At 59.2% G+C, this 22,308-nt stretch overlaps 1 protein-coding gene across 13 annotated transcripts in view; it reads right to left on the bottom strand.

Annotated features, from left to right (window-relative positions):
- rerea (arginine-glutamic acid dipeptide (RE) repeats a) overlaps positions 1-22,308 on the bottom strand; it is a 708,059-nt gene that overhangs the window by 125,528 nt on the left and 560,223 nt on the right. For 12 of the 13 annotated variants that reach the window (XM_072477931.1, XM_072477930.1, XM_072477934.1 and 9 more), the window contains one exon: positions 4,529-4,609. The exons of the other annotated variant lie outside the window; for it this stretch is intronic. In XM_072477931.1, coding sequence (XP_072334032.1) covers positions 4,529-4,609 — 81 coding nt within the window. The remainder of the gene's footprint in view (positions 1-4,528; positions 4,610-22,308) is intronic. 13 annotated transcript variants of the gene reach the window in all.

The raw sequence follows: 22,308 nt of genomic DNA, 5'->3' as shown, positions 1-22,308 counted from the left end.
GCACGGCTTACAAGGAGACGACTGAATCGCTATTTCAGTTATATATTCAGGGTAAGTGGATTGGCCACGCTAAATTGGCCCTTAATTGGGAAAAAAAGAATTGGGTACTCTAAATTTTAAAAAAAAGCTCATATATTCATGTATCGATCATGTCAAATATTGAGGTAACAGAAACAGACAGCTATTAGGCATTGAAATCAATGTTTTTCTTGTTAACATTACAGTAATTGGGAGTATTGTGATCACAAGTAAAAAGATTTACCTGTCCTGGGGACAAAACAGAGTTGCATGGCTTATCATTGCAAATTAACGTATCAATCTCCAGTGGCACTGCTCATGGATACATGGAAAGGTACCTCCAATGTATCACTTGCATTATGCAATTGGAATACATCTCTCGTACCTTCATGCACTAAATGTAACCGTTTCCCATTATGAACTGGCGGAGTACATATTTATAATATGAACTGCTGTAATTAAATCCTCCTACCAGTGGTGGTGCTGCATGTGTACATTGGAATTAATCTTGAAAATAAAAAAGATAGAACCCGTGACTTTAAAATGGAGGCTGAAGAACAAAACACGCTAATGACTCCCAATATTTAATGTTAAGATATAGAGGGCTCATGTGGTGCAGTGGTTAGCACTGGGACTGCGGCGCTGAGCACCCGGGTTCTAATCCTGGCCTGGGTCACTGTCCGTGTGGAGTTTGCACATTCTCCCTGTGTCTGCGTGGGTTTCACCCCCCACAACCCAAAGATGTGCAGTTTAGGTGGATTGGCCACACTAAATTGCCCGAATTGGAAAAAAATAATAATTGGGTATTCTAAATTTTTTTTAAAATGTTAAGATATATAATATATTCCATTGGTCAACTGCACCATATTATCTTTTCTAATTGCATTATATTGAAGAAAATGCGATTGACCCCCCTCTCCCAATAAATGTTCTATTCACAAATTTACATTTGTAAGGGATTTTATTTCCTCGTGAAGAAAAAAAACAAGAACAAGTGGTCACACCAAGAGACCAAGTGGAAAATTGCATGCGATAAAAGCAAATTACTGCGAATACTGCAATCTGAAACAAAAACAGAAAATGCTGAGCAACCTCAGCAGGTCTGGCAGCGTCTGTGGAGAGAGAACGGAGCTAACGTTTCGAGACTGGATGACTCTATCATGGATTACTATTGCATAATGGAAATGGTCCAAAGGGAGAATTTTCCCCTCTATTTCACTTGTGCATTATTTTTGTTCCCTCGGTTGATATATGAACTAATTGGTAATACAATTCCATCTTCTACAGCAGCGTACTTTCAATTTTGTTTTTAAGCTTGGCCCAATTAACTAATTGCATATAATAGTCAACAATCCTTTTCAATGGTTATAGAGGTGGTATTGAAATATGATACAGGAATAAGCCACATTCGCCCGAGGAGGTGTAACAGTCATGTGAGTGGGGGTGGAGCCAGGGTTATAATCAACGATATCATTCCAAGGCTAAATAATTGGCAAGTCTTCTCCAACTGTTATTCAAAAGCTTTGGTGGACGTGGGTGGGGGTGATGGCAGTTTGCAACTGGTGAGAACGGAGTCAGAGTCTGCAATAATAACCCAAATGGCCAGACCTTATTGAAAATTTTTGCAAGTCAGGATTCATAAGTGCAATTGCAGTTCTCCCAAAAAGACAACAAAACATCTCCGCTTACACTTCATGGACACCAATTACTCTAAATCACAAATGAGATATCGTATTTAATGTCCTAAAAGCAAACATTAAAAAGCTCTCTCTCTTTCCCCCCCCTCCAAAGCCAGTTTACTTTTCTTACATTTCATGCTAAATACCCCACATATTGAACAAACTTTAGGCCTTATATTTACCGTACTCCCTTTTCTGCCTCATCATCAGAATTATTTATTTCACCATAATACTGGACAAAGCAAGTTTAGTCAATGTGACACTGTAGCACTCACCTCCCCCAATAAAAACACAGCGAGGATACGGCTTTTACATTCCTCTGAGCTATTGCCAGGGAAGAACAGCGCTTGGGAGGGTTTGTGGAAAGCAGAATGACCTGATCTGATCAAGAGGGAAAATAGCTTTCTGCTTCTGTACACATTTAGTCAGCTTAGCCGCAAAGAGAAACCAGTGTTCCTCGTCCCAGAGGGCAAGTAATCCTACAGCAATCTTGTTCATTTTCGAGCTGGTTGTTGTACAGATGCAATGCCAGAGGCCTTGCGACAGATTGTCTCTCCAGTATTTGTGAGATAACAGTTTTTGATAATGAGACGGAGAGAAGACATCGAGAAGTTTAAAAAAAAATATATATAGATATATATGTATATGAGGGGGGAAAACAATCGGGGAAGAGATAGTCAATTGATACTGCTGTGACAGCTGAGGTATAAAGCCCAAAGTAACAGCAGTTCATATGCATGGTAAGATTCGTGATTCGTCAGCTTACAGCCAGGTTGCCAGTGGACTACAAACAGCCGACCCTCTGAATATGCCCACGGAGCAGGGATAGTGCCACGAGTACTGATTAGGCTCTCCAGACCTTCTGTATTATTTAATACAAAACAAAATATTGTGGATGCTGGGAATCGTAAATAAAAATGAAAATTGCTGAAAATACATTGGGTCAGGCAGCATGTGCTGCGAGAGAAACAGATCTAACATTTCAGGTCGGTTACTGATCTAAAATATTACTCTTGTTTCTCTTTCTGCAGAAGCTGCCGGGTCGACAGAGTATTTCCAGAATTTGCTGCTTCCATTTCCGATGTTACTCAATCTGCTTGCCTGTGGATAATTATGCTAAGCAAGTAACAATGTGCTTGAAAGATACTGCAATATTTGAAAGGAAGACTTCAAACATCATCTTGATTACCATTTCACTCACAGACTTGCTAAAAACTTTAAGCAAAGGTGATGGATAAATTAATTCTTAAACAATAAGCAGCTTGCACCTTTCATACAGGCGAGTGATTTTGATGCAAGGTCACAATGAAGCAATAAGGGGACCACAAATGTTCGGAAGCAGAAGGAAGCCTGAGAAATCTACAGGTAGCAGAATAGGAGGTGAGGAAAAGGGACAACAAGTAATGGGGGTGGGGGATAAAAGTTTAAAGAACATTTATATATACTGTGGCATCCTTTTTACCACCTGGAGATGAGTTACACCAGTATTTTCACAGCTAGGGGAAGCCAGTGACCTACTTGCTCTCTGTAAGGCTAGAAAGGACAATTTATGAAATTTTGGGTCAGGGGTCGGGAAAGGATTACAATGCAATTTTAAAAATTCATTAAACCAGCCCAATGTTTTTACATGCAAAGATAAACAGGTCATGGTGGTGTTCTTCATGAAGAATTACTCCACGACCAGAAGTATTCGTCATCAAATGCTAAAGAGTCACCGGGTCATGAAAAATTATTCTATGCCTTAAATCTTGTGCTAACCTTTGCCCCCACCCGGAGACACGTTTTACACATGGTAAAGACTAAATTGTCAAATTAACAAAATAAATGGTTGATTTATTTTGTGTGACCATGGGGAGTTAAATGACTCAAATCGCAAGGACATACACAAACTAACTCCAAAACACTTAAGTTAGGTACGTGGAAACTGCAAATCAGTGGTGGCCCACCGCGTCGAAAATAAAAACATTTACACAGTTCAGAACATAACAAGGGAGATGTGCATAAGTGGTTTTTTGTTTGATTTCACACACAATGGGAGAACAAAGGTGACAGAACACCAAAACTGTTTATGCATGTTACCCCAGCAGGAAACTTTCTATAGGCATCACTGCCTTAAAACAAACTACCACTTGTTTGGTGCCTGATTTACTTCACTCTGTAAACAAGAAGCGTGGACCTTTAACCCTGCCCCCCCCCCCTCCAAATCTCATTCAAAGCCACCACAAGCTGTGAATTAGCTGGTTGTGCCTTGTCAGAAGTTAAGATAGTGTATCTGACACGGAGCCCTCAGTGAGTCTGCCTGAAGATTGAACAAATAGAAAGGAAAAAGGACACACTGGAAAACAAGGGGCAGCAGCAGAAGGTCACTTGCACATCAGCCCCTGCTGAAAAACATTACACAATAGTATGCAAGTTCCTCACCAGCAGAGAGGGAGAAAATGAAAGAGAGCTGACGGGCGATAAATTAATTTGCTTGCAATTTAAACAGCACACATATATAGCACCATGCTCTGGGAAAAAGAACTATTCAAGCCGCACTTGCAGCCATAGCTGAATTTTATTTTTTTTACCACTCTTAGATAAATGGCACCTGTAAGGTAGCAATAGGAGCTTTCATTGACAAACACAGCACTAATTAAACATTTCTGTGCTAATAGTTGAAATCACTTTTGTTGTTCAGCCCAAACCCACTCTGCTTCCCCTCCAATCTCCACAACAAGTTTTGGAAAGCACAAGTCAAGAAGAAAAGGCAGCCAATCGAACAGCAGCAGATTGATTTCCAGAAACCAAACACAGATCAATTAAATAAGAGAGGGAGGCAGAAAACTCACCGTCTCCTTATTTGGAAGCAGCTCTTTGCGAATCCTGAAGAAGTTCTTGCCGTACTGCCTCAATCCCTTAATGAAGCGTTTCTATGGGGGGGGTGGAAGAAAAAGAGGAGTCAGCAGGGGCCGCAGGGGGGGGGGGGGGGGGGAGAAAACCCCCCACACTCACACAGCCCTCCTTGGCTTGGGCTCGACAGCGAGGGAGAAAGAAACTACACCAGGGGAGCAGGGAAAATGGCGGAAATTGTACTGCTGCACAGCTCCTTTTTTTTTTCCTTTACGAGCCACTGATCACTCAAAGACTGGAGAGAGGCAGCCTACATAATAGCAGAGAACACACAAGCGCGGGGGGAGGTACAGGGGGGCTCGGCACAGGGAGGCTTGGCCTGGCTTCAGCAAACCATGACAACAATTAGAGAGCACAAAAGGAAAAGCGAGCAGGGACCTTTTTGCCTCGTCTCCCATTTGCCTGGTAATGTCAGTGTGTCGTCAGTAAGTGGCAGAGGGGCAGCACGCAAGCCCGAGGAATACCTTGTCACTCTCTCTCTGCTCGAACATTACAAAGGGGCTGGCTCATTTACACTGGAGCCCTCGCCGGCCTGCTCAGCTCTCCGATCAGACAGAAAAGCTGGCATGGATCAGCGCCTCCCAGCAGTCCAGAGACAGTGTGAGAGAGAGAGGGAGAGTGAGGGTGTGGGTGAGAGGGGGAGAGAGAGTGTGGGTGAGAGAGGGAGAGAGAGTGTGGGTGAGAGGGGGAGAGAGTGTGTGGGTGAGAGGGAGAGTGAGGGTGTGGGTGAGAGGGGGAGAGTGAGGGTGTGGGTGAGAGGGGGAGAGAGAGTGTGGGTGAGAGGGGGAGAGAGTGTGTGGGTGAGAGGGAGAGTGAGGGTGTGGGTGAGAGGGGGAGAGAGTGTGTGGGTGAGAGAGGGAGAGAGAGTGTGGGTGAGAGGGAGAGTGAGGGTGTGGGTGAGAGGGGGAGAGAGAGTGTGGGTGAGAGAGGGAGAGAGAGTGTGGGTGAGAGGGGGAGAGAGTGTGTGGGTGAGAGGGAGAGTGAGGGTGTGGGTGAGAGGGGGAGAGTGAGGGTGTGGGTGAGAGGGGGAGAGAGAGTGTGGGTGAGAGGGGGAGAGAGTGTGTGGGTGAGAGGGAGAGTGAGGGTGTGGGTGAGAGGGGGAGAGAGTGTGTGGGTGAGAGAGGGAGAGAGAGTGTGGGTGAGAGGGAGAGTGAGGGTGTGGGTGAGAGGGGGAGAGAGAGTGTGGGTGAGAGAGGGAGAGAGAGTGTGGGTGAGAGAGGGAGAGAGAGTGTGGGTGAGAGTGTGTGTGGGTGAGAGTGTGTGTGGGTGAGAGAGGGAGAGAGAGTGTGGGTGAGAGAGGGAGAGAGAGTCTGGGGGAGAGAGAGTGTGGGTGAGACAGGCAGAGAGTGTGGGTGAGAGAGAGAGAGAGAGAGTGTAGGAGAGAATGAGAGTGTGGGTGAGAGAGGGAGAGAGAGTGTGGGTGAGAGAGGGAGAGAGAGTGTGGGTGAGAGAGGAAGAGAGAGTGTGGGTGAGAGAGGGAGAAACAGTGTGGGTGAGAGAGAGAGGGAGAGTGTGGGTGTGAGAGAGGGAGAGTGTGGGTGAGAGAGAGAGTGTGGGTGAGAGAGAGAGGGAGAGAGAGTGTGGGTGAGAGAGGGAGAGAGAGTGTGGGTGAGAGAGGGAGAGGGAGTGTGGGCGAGAGAGGGAGAGAGAGTGTGGGTGAGAGAGGGAGAGAGTGGGTGAGACAGGCAGAGAGTGTGGGTGAGAGAGAGTGTGGGTGAGACAGAGTTGGGTGAGAGAGAGAGAGAGAGTGTGGGTGAGAGAGGGAGAGAGAGTGTGGGTGAGAGAGGGAGAGAGTGTGTGGGTGAGAGAGGGAGAGAGAGAGAGAGTGTGGGTGAGAGAGGGAGAGAGTGTGGGTGAGAGAGGGAGAGAGTGTGGGTGAGAGAGTGTGGGTGAGAGGGAGAGAGAGTGTGGGTGAGAGAGGGAGAGAGTGTGTGGGTGAGAGAGGGAGAGAGTGTGTGGGTGAGAGAGGGAGAGAGAGTGTGGGTGAGAGAGGGAGAGAGAGTGTGGGTGAGAGAGGGAGAGAGAGTGTGGGTGAGACAGAGTGTGGGTGAGAGAGGGAGAGAGTGTGGGTGAGAGAGGGAGAGAGTGTGGGTGAGAGAGGGAGAGAGAATGTGGGTGAGACAGAGTGTGGGTGAGAGAGGGAGAGAGCGTGTGGGTGAGAGAGGGAGAGAGTGTGTGGGTGTGAGAGAGAGAGAGAGAGAGAGGGAGAGTGTGGGTGTGAGAGAGAGAGAGTGTGGGTGAGACAGAGAGTGTGGGTGAGAGAGGGAGAGAGAGTGTGGGTGAGAGAGAGAGGGAGAGTGTGGGTGTGAGAGAGAGAGAGAGAGATTGGGTGAGAGAGGGAGAGACAGTGGGTGAGACAGACAGAGAGTGTGGGCGAGAGAGGGAGAGAGAGTGTGGGTGAGAGAGGGAGGGAGAGAGAGAGAGACAGTGAGTGTGGGTGAGAGAGGGAGAGAGTGTGGGTGAGAGAGGGAGAGAGTGTGGGTGAGAGAGGGAGAGAGAGTGTGGGTGAGAGGGAGAGAGAGTGTGGGTGAGAGAGGGAGAGAGTGTGTGGGTGAGAGAGGGAGAGAGAGTGTGGGTGAGAGAGGGAGAGAGAGTGTGGGTGAGAGAGGGAGAGAGAGTGTGGGTGAGACAGAGTGTGGGTGAGAGAGGGAGAGAGTGTGGGTGAGAGAAGGAGAGAGAATGTGGGTGAGACAGACAGAGTGTGGGTGAGAGAGGGAGAGAGCGTGTGGGTGAGAGAGTGTGGGTGTGAGAGAGAGAGAGAGAGAGAGGGAGAGTGTGGGTGTGAGAGAGAGAGAGTGTGGGTGAGACAGAGAGTGTGGGTGAGAGAGGGAGAGAGAGTGTGGGTGAGAGAGGGAGAGACAGTGTGGGTGAGAGAGAGAGGGAGAGTGTGGGTGTGAGAGAGAGAGAGAGATTGGGTGAGAGAGGGAGAGACAGTGGGTGAGACAGACAGAGTGTGGGTGAGAGAGGGAGAGAGAGTGTGGTTGAGAGAGGGAGAGAGAATGTGAGTGAGAGAGGGAGAGAGAGTGTGGGTTGGAGAAGGAGAGAGAGTGTGGGCGAGAGAGGGAGAGAGAGTGTGGGTGAGAGAGGGAGAGAGTGTGTGGGTGAGAGAGGGAGAGAGAGAGAGAGAGTGTGGGTGAGAGAGGGAGAGAGTGTGGGTGAGAGAGGGAGAGAGAGTGTGGGTGAGAGGGAGAGAGAGTGTGGGTGAGAGAGGGAGAGAGTGTGTGGGTGAGAGAGGGAGAGAGAGTGTGGGTGAGAGAGGGAGAGAGTGTGTGGGTGAGAGAGGGAGAGAGCGTGTGGGTGAGAGAGGGAGAGAGAGTGTGGGTGTGAGAGAGAGAGAGAGAGGGAGAGTGTGGGTGTGAGAGAGAGAGAGTGTGGGTGAGACAGAGAGTGTGGGTGAGAGAGGGAGAGAGAGTGTGGGTGAGAGAGAGAGGGAGAGTGTGGGTGTGAGAGAGAGAGAGAGATTGGGTGAGAGAGGGAGAGACAGTGGGTGAGACAGACAGAGAGTGTGGGCGAGAGAGGGAGAGAGAGTGTGGGTGAGAGAGGTAGAGAGTGTGTGGGTGAGAGAGGGAGAGAGAGAGAGAGAGTGAGTGTGGGTGGGTGAGAGAGGGAGAGAGTGTGGGTGAGAGAGGGAGAGAGAGTGTGGGTGAGAGGGAGAGAGAGTGTGGGTGAGAGAGGGAGAGAGAGTGTGGGTGAGAGAGGGAGAGAGAGTGTGGGTGAGACAGAGTGTGGGTGAGAGAGGGAGAGAGTGTGGGTGAGAGAGGGAGAGAGAATGTGGGTGAGACAGACAGAGTGTGGGTGAGAGAGGGAGAGAGCGTGTGGGTGAGAGAGTGTGGGTGTGAGAGAGAGAGAGAGGGAGAGTGTGGGTGTGAGAGAGAGAGAGTGTGGGTGAGACAGAGAGTGTGGGTGAGAGAGGGAGAGAGAGTGTGGGTGAGAGAGAGAGGGAGAGTGTGGGTGTGAGAGAGAGAGAGAGATTGGGTGAGAGAGGGAGAGACAGTGGGTGAGACAGACAGAGAGTGTGGGTGAGAGAGGGAGAGAGAGTGTGGTTGAGAGAGGGAGAGAGAGTGTGAGTGAGAGAGGGAGAGAGAGTGTGGGTTGGAGAAGGAGAGCGAGTGTGGGCGAGAGAGGGAGAGAGTGTGTGGGTGAGAGAGGGAGAGAGTGTGTGGGTGAGAGAGGGAGAGAGAGAGAGTGTGGGTGAGAGAGGGAGAGAGTGTGGGTGAGAGAGGGAGAGAGAGTGTGGGTGAGAGGGAGAGAGAGTGTGGGTGAGAGAGGGAGAGAGTGTGTGGGTGAGAGAGGGAGAGAGAGTGTGGGTGAGAGAGGGAGAGAGAGTGTGGGGGAGAGAGGGAGAGAGTGTGGGTGAGAGAGGGAGAGAGAATGTGGGTGAGACAGACAGAGTGTGGGTGAGAGAGGGAGAGAGCGTGTGGGTGAGAGAGGGAGAGAGAGTGTGGGTGTGAGAGAGAGAGAGAGAGGGAGAGTGTGGGTGTGAGAGAGAGAGAGTGTGGGTGTGAGAGAGAGAGAGTGTGGGTGTGAGAGAGAGAGAGTGTGGGTGAGAGAGGGAGAGAGAGTGTGGGTGAGAGAGGGAGGGAGAGTGTGGGTGTGAGAGAGAGAGAGATTGGGTGAGAGAGGGAGAGACAGTGGGTGAGAAAGACAGAGAGTGTGGGTGAGAGAGGGAGAGAGAGTGTGGTTGAGAGAGGGAGAGAGAGTGTGAGTGAGAGAGGGAGAGAGAGTGTGGGCGAGAGAGGGAGTGTGGGTGAGATGAGAGAGAGAGAGAGTGTAAGTGAGAGAGAGAGGGGGAGAGAGAGGGAGAGAGGGAGAGAGGGTGAGAGAGGGAGAGAGGGAGAGAGGGTGAGGGAGGGTGAGAGAGGGAGGGTGAGGGAGGGAGGGTGAGAGAGGGAGGGTGAGAGAGGGCGGGTGAGAGAGGGCGGGTGAGGGCGGGTGAGGGCGGGTGAGGGCGGGTGAGAGAGGGCGGGTGAGGGCGGGTGAGAGAGGGCGGGTGAGGGCGGGTGAGGGCGGGTGAGGGCGGGTGAGAGAGGGCGGGTGAGGGCGGGTGAGAGAGGGCGGGTGAGGGCGGGTGAGGGCGGGTGAGAGAGGGCGGGTGAGGGCGGGTGAGAGAGGGCGGGTGAGGGTGGGTGAGAGAGGGCGGGTGAGGGTGGGTGAGAGAGGGCGGGTGAGAGAGGGCGGGTGAGAGAGGGCGGGTGAGAGAGGGCGGGTGAGAGAGGGCGGGTGAGAGAGGGCGGGTGAGAGAGGGCGGGTGAGAGAGGGCGGGTGAGAGAGGGCGGGTGAGAGAGGGCGGGTGAGGGTGAGAGAGGGCGGGTGAGGGTGAGAGAGGGCGGGTGAGGGCGGGTGAGGGCGGGTGAGGGCGGGTGAGAGAGGGCGGGTGAGAGAGGGCGGGTGAGAGAGGGCGGGTGAGAGAGGGCGGGTGAGAGAGGGCGGGTGAGAGAGGGCGGGTGAGAGAGGGCGGGTGAGAGAGGGCGGGTGAGAGAGGGCGGGTGAGAGAGGGCGGGTGAGAGAGGGCGGGTGAGAGAGGGCGGGTGAGAGAGGGCGGGTGAGGGGGCGGGAGAGGGGGCGGGTGAGGGGGCGGGTGAGGGGGCGGGTGAGGGGGCGGGTGAGGGGGCGGGTGAGGGGGCGGGTGAGGGGGCGGGTGAGGGGGCGGGTGAGGGGGCGGGTGAGGGGGCGGGTGAGGGGGGGCGGGTGTGGGTGAGACAGAGAGTGTGGGTGAGAGAGGGAGAGAGAGTGTGGGTGAGAGAGAGAGGGAGAGTGTGGGTGTGAGAGAGAGAGAGAGAGATTGGGTGAGAGAGGGAGAGACAGTGGGTGAGACAGACAGAGAGTGTGGGTGAGAGGGAGAGAGAGTGCGGTTGAGAGAGGGAGAGAGAGTGCGAGTGAGAGAGGGAGAGAGAGTGTGGGTGAGATTAGAGAGAGAGAGAGAGAGAGTGTAAGTGAGAGAGAGAGGGGGCGGGTGAGAGGGGGCGGGTGAGAGGGGGCGGGTGAGAGGGGGCGGGTGAGAGGGGGCGGGTGAGAGGGGGCGGGTGAGAGGGGGCGGGTGAGAGGGGGCGGGTGAGAGGGGGCGGGTGAGAGGGGGCGGGTGAGAGGGGGCGGGTGAGAGGGGGCGGGTGAGAGGGGGCGGGTGAGAGGGGGCGGGTGAGAGGGGGCGGGTGAGAGGGGGCGGGTGAGAGGCGGCGGGTGAGAGGCGGCGGGTGAGAGGGGGCGGGTGAGAGGGGGCGGGTGAGAGGGGGCGGGTGAGAGGGGGCGGGTGAGAGGGGGCGGGTGAGAGGGGGCGGGTGAGAGGGGGCGGGTGAGAGGGGGCGGGTGAGAGGGGGCGGGTGAGAGGGGGGCGGGTGAGAGGGGGGCGGGTGAGAGGGGGGCGGGTGAGAGGGGGGCGGGTGAGAGGGGGCGGGTGAGAGGGGGCGGGTGAGAGGGGGCGGGTGAGAGGGGGCGGGTGAGAGGGGGCGGGTGAGAGGGGGCGGGTGAGAGGGGGCGGGTGAGAGGGGGCGGGTGAGAGGGGGCGGGTGAGAGGGGGCGGGTGAGAGGGGGCGGGTGAGAGGGGGCGGGTGAGAGGGGGCGGGTGAGAGGGGGCGGGTGAGAGGGGGCGGGTGAGAGGGGGCGGGTGAGAGGGGGCGGGTGAGAGGGGGCGGGTGAGAGGGGGCGGGTGAGAGGGGGCGGGTGAGAGGGGGCGGGTGAGAGGGGGCGGGTGAGAGAGGGCGGGTGAGAGAGGGCGGGTGAGAGAGGGCGGGTGAGAGAGGGCGGGTGAGAGAGGGCGGGTGAGAGAGGGCGGGTGAGAGAGGGCGGGTGAGAGGGCGGGTGAGAGGGCGGGTGAGAGGGCGGGTGAGAGGGCGGGTGAGAGGGCGGGTGAGAGGGGGCGGGTGAGAGGGGGCGGGTGAGAGGGGCGGGTGAGAGGGGGCGGGTGAGAGAGGGCGGGTGAGAGAGGGCGGGTGAGAGAGGGCGGGTGAGAGAGGGCGGGTGAGAGAGGGCGGGTGAGAGAGGGCGGGTGAGGGAGGGCGGGTGAGGGAGGGCGGGTGGGGGAGGGCGGGTGAGAGAGGGCGGGTGAGAGAGGGCGGGTGAGAGAGGGCGGGTGAGAGAGGGCGGGTGAGAGAGGGCGGGTGAGAGAGGGCGGGTGAGAGAGGGCGGGTGAGAGAGGGCGGGTGAGAGAGGGCGGGTGAGAGAGGGCGGGTGAGAGAGGGCGGGTGAGAGAGGGCGGGTGAGAGAGGGCGGGTGAGAGAGGGCGGGTGAGAGAGGGCGGGTGAGAGAGGGCGGGTGAGAGAGGGCGGGTGAGAGAGGGCGGGTGAGAGGGCGGGTGAGAGAGGGCGGGTGAGAGTGTGAGAGAGGGAGAGGTGAGAGAGGGAGGGTGAGGGTGAGAGAGGGAGAGGTGAGAGAGAGAGAGCGTGGGTGAGAGAGGGAGGGTGAGAGAGGGAGGGTGAGAGAGGGAGGGTGAGAGAGGGAGGGTGAGAGAGGGAGGGTGAGAGAGGGAGGGTGAGAGAGGGAGGGTGAGAGAGGGAGGGTGAGGGTGAGAGAGGGAGGGTGAGAGAGGGAGGGTGAGAGAGGGAGGGAGGGGGAGGGTGAGGGAGGGAGGGGGAGGGTGAGGGAGGGAGGGGGAGGGTGAGGGAGGGAGGGTGAGGGTGAGAGAGGTAGGGTGAGGGTGAGAGAGTGAGGGTGAGAGAGCGAGTGTGAGAGAGCGAGTGTGAGAGAGCGAGGGTCAGAGAGCGAGGGTGAGAGAGAGTGTGGGTGAGAGGGAGAGAGAGTGTGGGGGAGAGAGGGAGAGGGAGGGTGAGAGAGAGAGGGAGAGTGTGGGTGAGAGAGGGAGAGAGAGTGTGGGTGAGAGAGGGAGAAAGAGTGTGGGTGAGAGAGAAAGGGAGAGTGTGGGTGTGAGAGAGAGAGAGAGGGAGAGTGTGGGTGAGAGAGGGAGAGTGTGGGTGAGAGAGAGAGTGTGGGAGAGAGAGAGAGAGAGAGTGTGGGGTGAGCGAGGGAGAGAGAGTGTGGGCGAGAGGGAGAGAGAGTGTGGGTGAGAGAGGGAGAGAAAGTGTGGGCGAGAGAGGGAGAGAGTGTGGGTGAGAGAGAGAGAGTGTGGGTGAGAGAGAGAGAGAGAGTGAGTGTGGGTGAGAGAGGGAGAGAGAGTGTGGGTGAGAGAGGGAGAGAGAGTGTGGGTGAGAGGGAGAGAGAGGGAGAGAGAGTGTGGGTGAGAGAGGGAGAGAGAGTGTGGGCGAGAGAGGGAGAGAGAGTGTGGGTGAGAGAGGGAGAGAGAGTGGGTGAGACAGGCAGAGAGTGTGGGTGAGAGAGAGTGTGGGTGTGACAGACAGAGTGTGGGTGAGAGAGAGAGAGAGAGTGTGGGTGAGAGAGGGAGAGAGTGTGGGTGAGAGAGAGAGGGAGTGTGTGGGTGAGAGAGAGAGAGTGTGGGTGAGAGAGGAAGAGAGAGTGTGGGTGAGAGAGGGAGAAAGAGTGTGGGTGAGAGAGAGAGGGAGAGTGTGGGTGAGAGAGAGAGAGTGTGGGAGAGAGAGAGAGGGAGAGAGAGTGTGGGTGAGAGAGCGAGAGAGAGTGTGGGCGAGAGAGGGAGAGAGAGTGTGGGTGAGAGAGAGAGAGAGGGGGAGAGAGAGGGAGAGAGGGAGAGAGAGGGCGGGTGAGAGGGGGCGGGTGAGAGGGGGCGGGTGAGAGGGGGCGGGTGAGAGGGGGCGGGTGAGAGGGGGCGGGTGAGAGGGGGCGGGTGAGAGGGGGCGGGTGAGAGGGGGCGGGTGAGAGGGGGCGGGTGAGAGGGGGCGGGTGAGAGGGGGCGGGTGAGAGGGGGCGGGTGAGAGGGGGCGGGTGAGAGGGGGCGGGTGAGAGGGGGCGGGTGAGAGGGGGCGGGTGAGAGGGGACGGGTGAGAGGGGGCGGGTGAGAGGGGGCGGGTGAGAGGGGGCGGGTGAGAGGGGGCGGGTGAGAGGGGGCGGGTGAGAGGGGGCGGGTGAGAGGGGGCGGGTGAGAGGGGGCGGGTGAGAGGGGGCGGGTGAGAGGGGGCGGGTGAGAGGGGGCGGGTGAGAGGGGGCGGGTGAGAGGGGGCGGGTGAGAGGGGGCGGGTGAGAGGGGGCGGGTGAGAGGGGGCGGGTGAGAGGGGGCGGGTGAGAGAGGGCGGGTGAGAGAGGGCGGGTGAGAGAGGGCGGGTGAGAGAGGGCGGGTGAGAGAGGGCGGGTGAGAGAGGGCGGGTGAGAGAGGGCGGGTGAGAGGGCGGGTGAGAGGGCGGGTGAGAGGGCGGGTGAGAGGGCGGGTGAGAGGGCGGGTGAGAGGGCGGGTGAGAGGGCGGGTGAGAGAGGGCGGGTGAGAGAGGGCGGGTGAGAGAGGGCGGGTGAGAGAGGGCGGGTGAGAGAGGGCGGGTGAGAGAGGGCGGGTGAGAGAGGGCGGGTGAGAGGGCGGGTGAGAGGGCGGGTGAGAGGGCGGGTGAGAGCGGGCGGGTGAGAGCGGGCGGGTGAGAGCGGGCGGGTGAGAGCGGGCGGGTGAGAGAGGGCGGGTGAGAGAGGGCGGGTGATTGAGGGCGGGTGATTGAGGGCGGGTGAGAGAGGGCGGGTGAGAGAGGGCGGGTGAGAGAGGGCGGGTGAGAGGGGGCGGGTGAGAGGGGGCGGGTGAGAGGGGGCGGGTGAGAGGGGGCGGGTGAGAGGGGGAGGGTGAGGGTGAGAGAGGGAGGGTGAGGGTGAGAGAGGGAGGGTGAGGGTGAGAGAGAGGGAGAGGTGAGAGAGGGAGGGTGAGGGTGAGAGAGGGAGAGGTGAGAGAGAGAGAGCGTGGGTGAGAGCGTGGGTGAGAGAGGGAGGGTGAAAGAGGGAGGGTGAGAGAGGGAGGGTGAGAGAGGGAGGGTGAGAGAGGGAGGGTGAGAGAGGGAGGGTGAGAGAGGGAGGGTGAGGGTGAGAGAGGGAGGGTGAGGGTGAGAGAGGGAGGGTGAGGGAGGGAGGGGGAGGGTGAGGGAGGGAGGGGGAGGGTGAGGGAGGGAGGGTGAGGGTGAGAGAGGGAGGGTGATGATGAGAGAGTGAGGGTGAGAGAGCGAGTGTGAGAGAGCGAGGGTGAGAGAGAGAGGGTGAGAGAGAGTGTGGCTGAGAGGGAGAGAGAGTGTGGGGGAGAGAGGGAGAGGGAGGGTGAGAGAGAGAGGGAGAGTGTGGGTGAGAGAGGGAGAGAGAGTGTGGGTGAGAGAGGGAGAAAGAGTGTGGGTGAGAGAGAGAGGGAGAGTGTGGGTCTGAGAGAGAGAGAGAGGGAGAGTGTGGGTGAGAGAGGGAGAGTGTGGGTGAGAGAGTGTGTGTGGGAGAGAGAGAGAGGGAGAGAGAGTGTGGGTGAGAGGGGGAGAGAGAGTGTGGGCGAGAGAGGGAGAGAGAGTGTGGGTGAGAGGGAGAGAGAGTGTGGGTGAGAGAGGGAGAGAAAGTGTGGGCGAGAGAGGGAGAGAGTGTGGGTGAGAGAGAGAGAGTGTGGGTGAGAGAGAGAGAGAGAGAGTGTGGGTGAGAGAGGGAGAGAGAGTGTGGGTGAGAGAGGGAGAGAGAGTGTGGGCGAGAGAGGGAGAGAGAGTGTGGGTGAGAGAGGGAGAGAGAGTGGGTGAGACAGGCAGAGAGTGTGGGTGAGAGAGAGTGTGGGTGTGACAGACAGAGTGTGGGTGAGAGAGAGAGAGAGAGAGTGTGGGTGAGAGAGGGAGAGAGTGTGGGTGAGAGAGAGAGGGAGTGTGTGGGTGAGAGAGAGAGAGAGAGAGTGTGGGTGAGAGAGAGAGGGAGTGTGTGGGTGTGAGAGAGAGAGAGAGAGAGAGTGTGGGTGAGACAGACAGAGTGTGGGTGAGAGAGGGAGAGAGTGTGTGGGTGAGAGAGAGAGGGAGTGTGTGGGTGAGAGAGAGAGAGAGAGAGAGAGAGAGTGTGGGTGAGACAGACAGAGTGTGGGTGAGAGAGGGAGAGAGAGTGTGGGTGAGAGAGGAAGAGAGAGTGTGGGTGAGAGAGGGAGAAATAGTGTGGGTGAGAGGGAGCTAGAGTGTGGGCGAGAGAGGGAGAGAGCGTGTGGGTGTGAGAGAGAGAGAGTGTGGGTGAGACAGAGTGTGGGTGAGAGAGGGAGACAGAGTGTGGGTGAGAGAGAGAGAGACAGTGGGTGAGACAGACAGAGAGTGTGGGTGAGAGAGGGAGAGAGAGTGTGGTTGAAAGAGGGAGAGAGAGTGTGGGTGAGAGAGGGAGAGAGGGAGAGAGAGTGTGGGTTGGAGAAGGAGAGAGAGTGTGGGCGAGAGAGGGAGTGTGGGTGAGATTAGAGAGAGAGAGAGAGAGTGTAAGTGAGAGAGAGAGGGGGAGAGAGAGGGGGAGAGGGTGAGAGAGGGTGAGAGAGGGTGAGAGAGGGTGAGAGAGGGTGAGAGAGGGCGGGTGAGAGAGGGCGGGTGAGAGAGGGCGGGTGAGAGAGGGCGGGTGAGAGAGGGCGGGTGAGAGAGGGCGGGTGAGAGAGGGCGGGTGAGAGAGGGCGGGTGAGAGAGGGCGGGTGAGAGAGGGCGGGTGAGAGAGGGCGGGTGAGAGAGGGCGGGTGAGAGGGCGGGTGAGAGGGCGGGTGAGAGGGCGGGTGAGAGCGGGCGGGTGAGAGCGGGCGGGTGAGAGAGGGCGGGTGAGAGAGGGCGGGTGAGAGAGGGCGGGTGAGAGAGAGCGGGTGAGAGGGGGCGGGTGAGTGGGGGCGGGTGAGAGGGGGCGGGTGAGAGGGGGCGGGTGAGAGGGGGCGGGTGAGAGGGGGCGGGTGAGAGGGGGCGGGTGAGAGGGGGCGGGTGAGTGGGGGCGGGTGAGAGGGGGCGGGTGAGAGAGGGCGGGTGAGAGAGGGCGGGTGAGAGAGGGCGGGTGAGAGAGGGCGGGTGAGAGAGGGCGGGTGAGAGAGGGAGGGTGAGAGAGGGAGGGTGAGGGTGAGAGAGGGAGGGTGAGGGTGAGAGAGGGAGGGTGAGGGTGAGAGAGGGAGGGTGAGGGTGAGAGAGAGAGAGTGTGAGAGTGAGAGAGAGAGAGGGTGAGAGAGGGAGAGAGAGGGTGAGAGAGGGAGAGAGGGTGAGAGAGGGAGAGAGGGTGAGAGAGAGAGAGAGAGAGAGGGTGAGAGGGTGAGAGGGTGAGAGAGGGTGAGAGAGGGAGAGAGAGGGAGAGAGAGGGAGAGAGAGGGAGAGAGAGGGAGAAGGTGAGAGAGGGAGGGTGAGGGTGAGAGAGAGTGTGGGTGAGAGAGGGAGAGAGAGTGTGGGTGAGAGAGGGAGAGAGAGTGTGGGTGAGAGAGGGAGAGAGAGTGTGGGTGAGAGAGGGAGAGAGAGTGTGGGTGAGAGAGGGAGGGAGAGTGTGGGTGAGAGAGGGAGGGAGAGTGTGGGTGAGAGAGGGAGGGAGAGTGTGGGTGACAGAGGGAGAGAGAGTGTGGGTGACAGAGGGAGAGAGAGTGTGGGTGAGAGAGGGAGAGAGAGAGAGAGAGAGAGAGTGTGGGTGAGAGAGGGAGAGAGAGTGTGGGTGAGAGAGAGAGGGAGTGTGTGGGTGAGAGAGAGAGAGAGAGAGAGAGTGTGGGTGAGACAGACAGAGTGTGGGTAAGAGAGCGAGAGAGTGTGTGGGTGAGAGAGGAAGAGAGAGTGTGGGTGAGAGAGGGAGAAAGAGTGTGGGTGAGAGAGAGAGGGAGAGTGTGGGTGTGAGAGAGAGAGGGAGAGTGTGGGTGAGAGAGGGAGAGTGTGGGTGAGAGAGAGTGTGGGAGAGAGAGAGAGGGAGAGAGAGTGTGGGTGAGAGGGAGAGAGAGTGTGGGTGAGAGAGGGAGAGAGAGTGTGGGCGAGAGAGGGAGAGAGTGTGGGTGAGAGAGAGAGAGTGTGGGTGAGAGAGAGAGAGAGAGAGAGTGTGGGTGAGAGAGGGAGAGAGAGTGTGGGTGAGAGAGGGAGAGAGAGTTTGGGTGAGAGGGAGAGAGAGGGAGAGAGAGTGTGGGTGAGAGAGGGAGAGAGAGTGTGGGCGAGAGAGGGAGAGAGAGTGTGGGTGAGAGAGGGAGAGAGTGTGGGTGAGAGGGAGAGAGTGTGGGTGAGACAGGCAGAGAGTGTGGGTGAGAGAGAGTGTGGGTGTGACAGACAGAGTGTGGGTGAGAGAGAGAGAGAGTGTGGGTGAGAGGGAGAGAGTGTGGGTGAGAGAGAGAGGGAGTGTGTGGGTGAGAGAGAGAGAGAGAGTGTGGGTGAGAGAGAGAGGGAGTGTGTGGGTGAGAGAGAGAGAGAGAGAGTGTGGGCGAGAGAGGGAGAGAGAGTGTGGGTGAGAAAGAGAGAGAGAGAGAGTGTGGGTGAGAGAGGGAGAGAGTGTGGGTGAGACAGGCAGAGAGTGTGGGTGAGAGAGGGAGAGAGAGTGTGGGTGAGACAGACAGAGTGTGGGTGAGAGAGAGAGTGTGGGTGAGACAGACAGAGTGTGGGTGAGAGGGAGAGAGAGTGTGGGTGAGAGAGGGAGAGAGAGTGTGGGCGAGAGAGGGAGAGAGAGTGTGGGTGAGAGAGAGAGAGTGTGGGTGAGAGAGAGAGAGAGAGAGTGTGGGTGAGAGAGGGAGAGAGAGTGTGGGTGAGAGAGAGAGGGAGTGTGTGGGTGAGAGAGAGAGAGAGAGAGAGAGTGTGGGTGAGAGAGGAAGAGAGATGTGGGTGAGAGAGGGAGAAAGAGTGTGGGTGAGAGAGAGAGGGAGAGTGTGGGTGAGAGAGAGAGAGTGTGGGAGAGAGAGAGAGGGTGAGAGAGTGTGGGTGAGAGAGGGAGAGAGAGTGTGGGCGAGAGAGGGAGAGAGAGTGTGGGTGAGAGGGAGAGAGAGTGTGGGTGAGAGAGGGAGAGAGAGTGTGGGCGAGAGAGGGAGAGAGAGTGTGGGTGAGAGGGAGAGAGAGTGTGGGTGAGAGAGGGAGAGAGAGTGTGGGCGAGAGAGGGAGAGAGAGTGTGGGTGAGAGAGGGAGAGAGAGTGTGGGTGAGACAGAGTGTGGGTGAGAGAGGGAGAGAGTGTGGGTGAGAGAGGGAGAGAGAGTGTGGGTGAGACAGACAGAGTGTGGGTGAGAGAGAGAGGGAGAGTGTGGGTGTGAGAGAGAGAGAGAGAGAGAGAGTGTGGGTGAGACAGAGAGTGTGGGTGAGAGAGGGAGAGAGAGTGTGGGTGAGAGAGAGAGGGAGAGAGTGGGTGTGAGAGAGAGAGAGAGTGGGTGAGAGAGGGAGAGAGAGTGTGGGTTGGAGAAGGAGAGAGAGTGTGGGCGAGAGAGGGAGTGTGGGTGAGATTAGAGAGAGAGAGAGAGAGAGAGAGTGTAAGTGAGAGAGAGGGGGAGAGAGAGGGAGAGAGGGCGGGTGAGAGAGGGCGGGTGAGAGGGGGCGGGTGAGAGGGGGCGGGTGAGAGGGGGCGGGTGAGAGGGGGCGGGTGAGAGGGGGCGGGTGAGAGGGGGCGGGTGAGGGGGCGGGTGAGGGGGCGGGTGAGGGGGCGGGTGAGAGGGGGCGGGTGAGAGGGGGCGGGTGAGAGGGGGCGGGTGAGAGGGGGCGGGTGAGAGGGGGCGGGTGAGAGGGGGCGGGTGAGAGGGGGCGGGTGAGAGGGGGCGGGTGAGAGGGGGCGGGTGAGAGGGGGCGGGTGAGAGGGGGCGGGTGAGAGGGGGCGGGTGAGAGGGGGCGGGTGAGAGGGGGCGGGTGAGAGGGGGCGGGTGAGAGGGGGCGGGTGAGAGGGGGCGGGTGAGAGGGGGCGGGTGAGAGGGGGCGGGTGAGAGGGGGCGGGTGAGAGGGGGCGGGTGAGAGGGGGCGGGTGAGAGGGGGCGGGTGAGAGGGGGCGGGTGAGAGGGGGCGGGTGAGAGGGGGCGGGTGAGAGGGGGCGGGTGAGAGGGGGCGGGTGAGAGGGGGCGGGTGAGAGGGGGCGGGTGAGAGGGGGCGGGTGAGAGGGGGCGGGTGAGAGGGGGCGGGTGAGAGGGGGCGGGTGAGAGGGGGCGGGTGAGAGGGGGCGGGTGAGAGGGGGCGGGTGAGAGGGGGCGGGTGAGAGGGGGCGGGTGAGAGGGGGCGGGTGAGAGGGGGCGGGTGAGAGGGGGCGGGTGAGAGGGGGCGGGTGAGAGGGGGCGGGTGAGAGGGGGCGGGTGAGAGGGGGCGGGTGAGAGGGGGCGGGTGAGAGGGGGCGGGTGAGAGGGGGCGGGTGAGAGGGGGCGGGTGAGAGGGGGCGGGTGAGAGGGGGCGGGTGAGAGGGGGCGGGTGAGAGGGGGCGGGTGAGAGGGGGCGGGTGAGAGGGGGCGGGTGAGAGGGGGCGGGTGAGAGGGGGCGGGTGAGAGGGGGCGGGTGAGAGGGGGCGGGTGAGAGGGGGCGGGTGAGAGGGGGCGGGTGAGAGGGGGCGGGTGAGAGGGGGCGGGTGAGAGGGGGCGGGTGAGAGGGGGCGGGTGAGAGGGGGCGGGTGAGAGGGGGCGGGTGAGAGGGGGCGGGTGAGAGGGGGCGGGTGAGAGGGGGCGGGTGAGAGGGGGCGGGTGAGAGGGGGCGGGTGAGAGGGGGCGGGTGAGAGGGGGCGGGTGAGAGGGGGCGGGTGAGAGGGGGCGGGTGAGAGGGGGCGGGTGAGAGGGGGCGGGTGAGAGGGGGCGGGTGAGAGGGGGCGGGTGAGAGGGGGCGGGTGAGAGGGGGCGGGTGAGAGGGGGCGGGTGAGAGGGGGCGGGTGAGAGGGGGCGGGTGAGAGGGGGCGGGTGAGAGGGGGCGGGTGAGAGGGGGCGGGTGAGAGGGGGCGGGTGAGAGGGGGCGGGTGAGAGGGGGCGGGTGAGAGGGGGCGGGTGAGAGGGGGCGGGTGAGAGGGGGCGGGTGAGAGGGGGCGGGTGAGAGGGGGCGGGTGAGAGGGGGCGGGTGAGAGGGGGAGGGTGAGAGGGGGAGGGTGAGAGAGGGAGGGTGAGAGAGGGAGGGTGAGAGAGAGAGAGAGTGGGTGAGAGAGGGAGAGAGAGTGTGGGTGAGACAGGCAGAGAGTGTGGGTGAGAGAGGGAGAGAGAGTGTGGGTGAGACAGACAGAGTGTTCGTGAGAGAGAGAGAGAAAGAGAGAGAGTGTGGGTGAGAGAGGGAGAGAGAGTGTGGGTGAGACAGACAGAGTGTGGGTGAGAGAGGAAGAGAGAGTGTGGGAGAGAGAGAGGGAGTGTGTGGGTGAGAGAGAGACAGTGTGGGTGAGACAGACAGAGTGTGGTGAGAGAGGGAGAGAGAGTGTGGGTGAGAGAGGGAGAGAGACTGTGGGTGAGACAGAGTGTGGGTGAGAGAGGGAGAGAGACTGTGGGTGAGACAGAGTGTGGGTGAGAGAGGGAGAGAGTGTGGGTGAGAGAGGGAGAGAGAGTGTGGGTGAGACAGACAGAGAGTGTGGGTGAGAGAGGGAGAGAGAGTGTGGGTGAGAGAGAGAGGGAGAGTGTGGGTGTGAGAGAGGGAGAGTGTGGGTGTGAGAGAGAGAGTGGGTGAGAGAGGGAGAGAGAGTGTGGGCGAGAGAGGGAGTGTGGGTGAGAGAGAGAGAGAGTGTGGGTGAGAGGGGGCGGGTGAGAGGGGGAGGGTGAGAGGGGGAGGGTGAGAGAGGGAGGGTGAGAGAGGGAGGGTGAGAGAGGGAGGGTGAGAGAGAGAGAGAGTGGGTGAGAGAGGGAGAGAGAGTGTGGGTGAGACAGGCAGAGAGTGTGGGTGAGAGAGGGAGAGAGAGTGTGGGTGAGACAGACAGAGTGTTCGTGAGAGAGAGAGAGAAAGAGAGAGAGTGTGGGTGAGAGAGGGAGAGAGAGTGTGGGTGAGACAGACAGAGTGTGGGTGAGAGAGGAAGAGAGAGTGTGGGAGAGAGAGAGGGAGTGTGTGGGTGAGAGAGAGACAGTGTGGGTGAGACAGACAGAGTGTGGTGAGAGAGGGAGCGAGAGTGTGGGTGAGAGAGGGAGAGAGACTGTGGGTGAGACAGAGTGTGGGTGAGAGAGGGAGAGAGTGTGGGTGAGAGAGGGAGAGAGAGTGTGGGTGAGACAGACAGAGAGTGTGGGTGAGAGAGGGAGAGAGAGTGTGGGTGAGAGAGAGAGGGAGAGTGTGGGTGTGAGAGAGGGAGAGTGTGGGTGTGAGAGAGAGAGTGGGTGAGAGAGGGAGAGAGAGTGTGGGCGAGAGAGGGAGTGTGGGTGAGAGAGAGAGAGTGTGGGTGAGAGAGAGAGAGTGTGGGTGAGAGAGAGAGAGTGTAAGTGAGAGAGAGAGAGGATGAGAGAGGGAGAGAGAGGGAGAGAGGGGGAGAGAGGGAGGGTAAGATAGGGCAGGTGAGAGGGGGCGGGTGAGAGAGGGCGGGTGAGAGAGGGCGGGTGAGAGAGGGCGGGTGAGAGAGGGCGGGTGAGAGAGGGCGGGTGAGAGGGGGCGGGTGAGAGGGGGCGGGTGAGAGAGGGCGGGTGAGAGAGGGCGGGTGAGAGAGGGCGGGTGAGAGAGGGCGGGTGAGAGAGGGCGGGTGAGAGAGGGCGGGTGAGAGCGGGCGGGTGAGAGCGGGCGGGTCAGAGCGGGCGGGTCAGAGCGGGCGGGTCAGAGCGGGCGGGTCAGAGCGGGCGGGTCAGAGCGGGCGGGTCAGAGCGGGCGGGTCAGAGCGGGCGGGTCAGAGCGGGCGGGTCAGAGCGGGCGGGTCAGAGCGGGCGGGTCAGAGCGGGCGGGTCAGAGCGGGCGGGTCAGAGCGGGCGGGTCAGAGCGGGCGGGTCAGAGCGGGCGGGTCAGAGCGGGCGGGTCAGAGCGGGCGGGTGAGAGCGGGCGGGTCAGAGCGGGCGGGTGAGAGCGGGCGGGTGAGAGAGGGCGGGTGAGAGAGGGCGGGTGAGAGAGGGCGGGTGAGAGAGGGCGGGTGAGAGAGGGCGGGTGAGAG

Source organism: Scyliorhinus torazame, chromosome 16 (genome assembly GCF_047496885.1).
Source record: "Scyliorhinus torazame isolate Kashiwa2021f chromosome 16, sScyTor2.1, whole genome shotgun sequence".
Lineage (NCBI taxonomy): Eukaryota > Metazoa > Chordata > Chondrichthyes > Carcharhiniformes > Scyliorhinidae > Scyliorhinus > Scyliorhinus torazame.
Note: the sequence above shows the minus strand (reverse complement) of the source record. Positions and strands in the feature narration are given on the sequence as shown.